Source organism: Cottoperca gobio, chromosome 20 (assembly GCF_900634415.1).
Source record: "Cottoperca gobio chromosome 20, fCotGob3.1, whole genome shotgun sequence".
Classification (NCBI taxonomy): domain Eukaryota; kingdom Metazoa; phylum Chordata; class Actinopteri; order Perciformes; family Bovichtidae; genus Cottoperca; species Cottoperca gobio.
The window spans coordinates 7,557,544-7,565,043 of record NC_041374.1 but is presented as its reverse complement, the minus strand read 5'-3'; the positions used below and the strand labels follow the sequence as shown (position 1 = coordinate 7,565,043).

Sequence of the window (7,500 nt, the reverse complement as noted above, 5' to 3'; positions counted from 1 at the left end):
CGGGCGGGATGGCGCTGCTGTCCTCCGGTCCCAGGTACGGTTTTGTGTACGTGGTGTCGTAGCAGAAAAAGCCCTGCACATGCACGCTGAAGGTGTCGGTGTACTCGAAGTAGTAGGCCAGCATGACGGTCCCGGCCATGATCACCAGCTGGAAGTACAGCATGATGCAGACAGAGAGCGAGAGACATTTAATTAGAACAAAGCCTTTTCTCCCTCTCCTACCCAGCCTCCTCCTCATCCCCGGCGGTACAGACTCCCGCTGACCGCCTCATCACGGCTCGGCTGCACGCAATGAGCCGCTCTCTGGTCGCGGTGGAGGCTCTCTCGCTCTGGCTTCCTCTGCTCACTGCTGCTGCGACTAATATGTGTGCGTGAAGAGAGACGGAGAGGGAGAGCGAGAGCAAGAGGGTGTGTAAGCATGAAAGAGGCAGGGCTAAACCCCCTCTCAACGTCTCTGCGTGTTTCTGTTTCTGTGAGTGAGATACACAGATAAGGGGGATGAGTAATAAATAGAAGGATTGACAGCTCCCTCCATCTCTGTGTGTGTGTGTGTGTGTGTGTGTGTGTGTGTGGCGTGTGTGTGTGGCGTGTGTGTGTGGCGTGTGTGTGTGGGTGTTTAACCAGTTCAGGAGCAGACAGGAGAAACTGAAAGAATGAACTGGAGATGGTGGGGCTGCAGACGTCATATGTGTCTCACCAGAGGCTCCACACTCAGCCCACATTTCATCAGAGAAATGACTGAATGCTGCATGATGTGTGCGTCTGTAACAGGTTGCAACGTATTGCTTGCAGGCAGTGAAGTGTTCAGATACTTTTCATAAATTAACGTTTTTTTATGAGGTCTTCCCCACTAATCTCAAACTGAGAAAATTATCCATCCCCTGTTAGAACCGTTTTTATTTACAATTCTTCCCACACCAACCCTTCATAATTCATATGATAACTCTAGTTCATAACTCTTCATACCTTGTCTTATGTTTAACACAAACCGCTGGCTCTGTAGTTCTTTATCTGTTTTCTTTCCCCACATGGATCATTGAAGACTCATCTTGTTTCATGCCGTCTGACTTTTTGTCCCACAAGTTCCCGACACGCTGACATTTATAAGTGAAGTCTGTCAGAGGAGACAGATGGACAGAGAGTCAAGTGGCTCGCAGCCTGTCACTCCCTCTTCTAACACTAACTAGGCCAAATCTTTATGCTGCTGGCTTCGTGCTCATACACACCAGACATTAATGATGCATTTTTCCTGGAGTACATACATAATGTATGCAGAATGTTGCTTGTATGATGACCTGTAAACTGTTCAGGACATGACTATAATAGCTCACGCAGAAACAATTCCAGGACGTATTTAAACATTAGTGGGAAATAGATGGTATGATCTACATATCTTTATAAAAAATATTGAATAGTTGTAGTGCTGTTCTTGTGTTATTACAACCCATGAACATGAATGTCAGAAGCAGATTCAATGCAAACCAACAGATCCAACAGATAATTCAGTCCGGGACCAAAGTGGAGGTGACGGACCAACATTAGTGTACATGGAGCCACGCTGCTTGCGCATGTACGACTTCACAAACATGAGAATTGCAAACCTGTTGGACCAGGAATCCAAGACTTTTATATTGAAATGGTAATAAATCCGTTAAAGCGTCAGACAGTAAAAGAGCGACTAAGGCAGCACATCTGAGACATTTATCATGGAGAAGTGTGAAGATGTCAGCAGACATAGAAAGACAGGACACACTTAGTATTTTAATACACGTCTATTAGACTATTTTCATATTTGACATGACATAAATTCAGTGTGTGTCTGTTGCTGAGCAGAGCTTTACATTCAGCCGCAGCCCTTTCAAAGACCTTTTCAGACACATGTGACACTTCATACATCAGCCTGACGGCAATCATGCTGCACATTAAAACACATTTGGGGCAAATTTGTACTTCTTTGGTGCCAAAATTCAATAATAAAATTAGGTTTCCCTTAATGCGTCGGAACACTGATGGAGAGAAGCACATGCAACTTTTATATCTTCACGCATCTTCTGATGTCCCCCTGTTCCCAGATATTGACTTGGGAGAGTCCATTATTATTCTTACTGACAGGATTGATGAACAAAACTAAAGCTGTAATACACTGAAACTCAGACACCCTCCCTCAACAGTATAGGACTTCTCTCATTACGTTTTCTTGACTATGACCTGCCGTGTGAACTACTGTAAGCCGGATGTGACGTTGCTAAAGTAGGGAGAAGATTCTGAAGGAATAAGGAATAACATGTTTTGTCGTTCATGCTGCAAACAATGCTGCTTAGATCATTGGTTGAATGGTAATGGTCCTCATGCCTTTATTTTGGCTCCCAGGACTTCTGCTTACACACTGACAATGTCCATGTCTGGCTCGGTGCACTGAGCTTGGATTACTACAAAACAATTTTACATTGACTAAAAAATTTAATCAGAAACTCTCTAATGTATATTTCTTTGTTTACTGTTGAGTGAAATGTTTCCCTGTTTGACATATTCGAAAGACAATCAGTCCAAATGAAGTGATACGGTGCCACCGCGACTTCCCTCGGACTGACTGAGAATCTATAAATAGGCGTGTTGTGCTTGAGATATGAGAAATGCTTACGTCATGTTTTATTACACCATTATGCCAAAGGCAGCAGTGCGACCCAGATACAGTCAATACATCACAACGAGGCACGAAAATACCTTAGCTAACAGGCGCACACTCATTCTCTCTCAGTCCACCCTAATTACCACCGAGAGGTCTTTTACATGTGATCAAGTAGCAGCAGCAACGAGAGGAACATGACATTAAATTAAACAAAGTGTTTATCACAGATATGGCCAAAATATATGGCTTCTGATATCTGCATGCGAGTCAAGTGTAGCACAAAGATTTTATTTCGTCACGTGTGAATAAATGGCTCGTAATAAAAGGCAAAGCGCCAGAGCAGAAAACTTCAAAGAAGCATGCTTCAAGCAGCACAGGATTATCTGGCATGTCACACTTCATAAGATATTCATGCAGTGTCTTTCTCGCGACCCGCCTTCAGCAGGCCCATGTTCCTGAAGGAAAATAAATGTGGCAGGCATGGGAGGAAGTGGATATTGAAGGCTGGGGCAGCTCTGTGCTCTACATACACAGCAATATACTGCATTCAGCTTTGAGGTAGTCTGCATTTGATTTTTTGTTCATCTTTTGTAACACTCACAAACTTAAACTTAATTTGAGAAGAAAATCACATTGACAACGCAAACTTTGAAAGAGGATCTGCAGATATGTTAGCAGCTCTCTGGGGTTGAACTTGTAGCTACTGTAAATGCTAACATCAGCAAGCTGACATGCGCACTACGACAACACCAACAAGTATAATGTTAACTGCATGTAAATAGCGTCTTCAAAATGTTTTTACACTACATGCCAACATTCACACACACGAGCTGTGCCTTTGGCAGCAATTTGGGGTTCAACACTTGGACATGCGGGCTGGAAGAGCCGCAGATCTTCTGATTAGTGGACCTGCTCTACCTCCAGAACCATAGCCCATGTGGCGCCAGATGAAAAGAAGGGAAGAATCATTAATGTCTACCAAGTTTAGCATCAATCCTGGTAGATTTTGAGTCATTTCACAGGAGGACGTTTTTAGTCGGGCTGCCGTGGCTCAGTTCATGTAGGGTGGGGCAGATCTTTTGCGTCCAATCATAGCCCTACACCAGGCCCGTACAACTAGCTGCCCGCGGGCCGAATACGGCCCTTCTAAACTTTTTTCTGGCCAGCAAGAGGTTGCCTGCAAATCAAGCTTGCATACTTTGCCAGCCGCAACAAGTAATAAACTGGTGTGTTTATCGTGCAACAAATGTATTTCCGTGATGAAAGAAGAGGCACTACAAGTCAAATCACGGCTCATTTTCTGTCAGTTTTCCCGTGGGCTCAGAGGAACGGAGAAGGAAAGTACAGGGACCGTTAGCATCATTTACTGGAGTCAAGTGGCTTTTGGTCGCTTTTGCCCAGCACAAAAAGGAGAGCCACGATAGCATCCCTGCTTTTTTCAGTTCTCTCCTCTTCTTTTCTCCGCTCTGTGTCTGACTGACTGTATGTTTGTGCGTACGTGTGTGTGGGTTGGGGGCGGAGCCCTGTCCTTTGAGAAACAGAGCAGAGTAGAGAATGTGCAAAGCAACGCAGAAAAACACTGAAACGTGCACATAAACTAGATGAATATAATTTAATAAAAGAGCACCTGTTCAATGTTAAAAGTGAGTTGTGATCATAACCCCCCCCCCCCCCCTAAAAAAACAACCTTGAATCTTTTTTTTAGGGGGGGGCATGGGGTTCCGTTGGGGGGGCGCAGCATGAGTGTATAAGGATTAGTCCTTACCACTTATGAGCAAGACTATGCTGTAAGAGCTAAATCAAGGCAGTGTAATTTCTCTCACTGACTCCAACAGGCTCAACATGACAGAAGTCTGATGTGTGTGGTAGCTCTATAGTAGTACATTACCTGACTTAATGTGATGCATTCTTAGTGTAAATGCAAAGACAGATCCGTTTCATGATGATTCAAATAATCCTACTTACTGTTGAATTGTAAACATGCATAAGATATGTATGTTATTGTGAGTCTTTATTATTGTTATTTAGTATTTCATTTTATGGATATGGACTTGTTTTCAAAGCACCTTATGTATGCTTGGAAGTGTTATATATTTATATATTATACTATTATAACAGGGCTACTTACTGTTAATGTGATGAATACTGTTTTATTATATTCATCTTTTTTTCTACATTAGTGGACATAGGACCTGTTGGGGAAAAGAAACTAATGTCTCCTTGGTTTTAATGATGCAACATTTTGCACTTTTGTGTCAAGCCTTGTAACCATAGCTTTCTTACTTTTATGTATGGACTGGTTGCTTTCTGCAATGAATTATGGTGATACAATTAAGGTGAAAAAAAGGGATGCACGTGACTAGTTCATTTCATGTATTAGTAACTATTAACACTACTGTAAATAAGAGTTATTTGTAGGGATTCATTGACCCCAGTGATTTTCCTATTTGGCCCACTTGCTAATGAAGTTGAATAGCCCTGCCCTACACAGTTTTTTATGCAGATTGATTTGATTGTTCAGGTGGGATGATATACACTTTTAAAAAGGGGCACTGTATCGCAGATGGAGAATAGTACACTACACATGTATAGAACAATGCAGGTTATAGAGCAACATAGTGTAGAAGTGTTTAATATCAGATGTTTCTACAGAACTGGTGATCCAAGTAAGTAGACCGAAACTCAGAACACACACATGCACACATGCCCCCATCCTGCACACACAAACACACGTCTAGTCATTATAGTATGATGATGAACATGACAACATACACACTGTTTACGCTTTCTGTGAAATATGATTGGATTTCAGCTACATTTGAGAGCTCGGAGAGGAGAGGACGCAGGCAGTTTGTTCACCGCTTCTCCGTCTGAATTACTACCTTTTTTATTTGTTTTGCACCCCAGCAAGCTCAAAGTCAGGTCTTGACCTGTCTTTCATTCTAACTGTTCAACCTTTTTCTGCTGTGGAATACTACCGCCATGGCCGGGATTTACTGGCTGCCCTCACTCAGCCAACGAGTGGCTGGTGGCTAACGCTAGCTGCTACATCGCTCATTATGCTCACATTTTCAACTTCACAGCTTCTGCAACTTAGCAACTACGCCATTCCATCCTGCATCTCTGTTATATAACAACTTGGACTCCTACGCCGACCCCGCTACATACACCGTAGCACTCGCCGTATGTTTGTTTACTTCCAGCACGGACAATCCATTACAACCATCTGGTCAGCTGCACGTACCGTCGCGCATCTGACGCGTCATCAGGACGCACCCGCTACCACAACATATACTGGAAACACCACTCGACTGCTGCACTCCCGGCAACAAAGAAAACCTGCAACGGACTTTTCCTCTCTGCCGTCTCACACTAACTACATATAATCTAGACAACATCAGACCTCTCGAGCCTGCCACCACCCTCCCTCTCAACCAACCTTGCCCTCCTCAACGTCCGGTCAATCAACAATAAAGCCCCCTCCTGCATGAACTCCTCCTTGACAAAAACCCTGGATTTTCTTCTGCTCACTGAAACCTGGCAACAACCCAATGACTTATTCTCCCTCAATCAAACATCCCCACTGGTTTTAACTACATTACTAAACCCCACCTCTCCCGTCGTGGTGGTGGCCTTGCTGTTATCTACAATCAGAACTTCCGGATCACAGAACTCACCCTCCCCAGTACCATCCTTTGAGTTCCTCACCTTCAAAGCCCTCTCCTCAATGACAGTTATTCTCATTTACCGGCCTCCTAAACCTCATCCCTCCTTCCTCTCTGATTTTACTGAACTCCTCACACTAGCCTCAATCTCAAACTCATCCGAGTTTGAGATTCTAACAGCTGCCACAGTCCTCCAGCAGCTCCTGCCACAGTCCTCCACCAGCTCCTGCCACATACCTTCACCAGCTCCTGCCACAGACCTCCAGCAGCTCCTGCCACAGTCCTCCAGCAGCTCCTGACACAGTCCCCCACCAGCTCCTGCCACAGTCCTCCACCTACTCCTGCAACAGTCCTCCACCTGCAATAGTCCTCCATAGTCCTCCACCAGCTCCTGGTACATTCCTCCACAGTCCTCCACCTGCTCTTGCCACAGTCCTCTATAGTCCTCCAGCAGCTCCTGCCACAGTCCTCCAGCAGCTCCTGCCACAGTCCACCACCTGCTCCTGCCACAGTCCTCCACCTGCTCCTGCCACAGTCCTCCACCAGCTCCTGCCACAGTCCACAACCTGCTCCTGCCACAGCCCTCCACCTGCTCCTGCCACAGTCCTCCACCTGCTCCTGCCACAGTCCTCCAGCAGCTCTTGCCACAGTCCTCCACCTGCTCCTGCCACAGTCCTCCACAGTCTTCCACCAGCTCCTGCCACAGTCCTCCACCTGCTCCTGTCACAGACCTCTAGCAGCTCCTGCCACAGTCCTCCACCTGCAACAGTTCCTCCATAGTCCTCCACCAGCTCCTGGTACATTCCTCCACAGTCCTCCCCCTGCTCTTGCCATAGTCCTCTATAGACCTCCAGCAGCTCTTGCCACAGTTCTCCACCTGCTCCTGCCACAGTCCTCCACAGTCTTCCACCAGCTCCTCACAGTCGTTAACCTCATAGTATCTTGCGTCCCCTCTATCCTCTCCTCCGAGGGTACAGTTGGCTCCCGTAAGATAAGCAGTCTTGTGGCCTCAGAGGTTGAGGTGAAGACTGGGGTCATGTTGTTTAATTTCCAGCTCCTTCTCCAGGTGACCTGTCTTGTGCGTCTTGTCTTGTCAGTTCTTTTCTACGTCAGAAATGATCTCCTTCCTTGAAAAAAACTAATCATCTTGGCTGCAGAAATTCTTAGTCGACTAACACTCGTACGATTTTGTTGACTAACCGATTA

General features: G+C 45.4%; 1 protein-coding gene across 2 annotated transcripts in view; it reads right to left on the bottom strand.

Moving 5' to 3' along the window:
• Nucleotides 1–7,500, bottom strand: part of LOC115025691 (phospholipid phosphatase-related protein type 5-like) — a 47,173-nt gene that overhangs the window by 36,073 nt on the left and 3,600 nt on the right. Inside the window, exon 3 of one of the 2 annotated variants that reach the window (XM_029458128.1) lies at nt 1–148. This exon is cut by the window's left edge and continues 41 nt beyond it. In XM_029458128.1, coding sequence (XP_029313988.1) covers nt 1–148 — 148 coding nt within the window. Of the gene's footprint in view, nt 508–7,500 lie in introns of those variants that run through there. The other variant, XM_029458127.1, reaches the window with a different exon arrangement.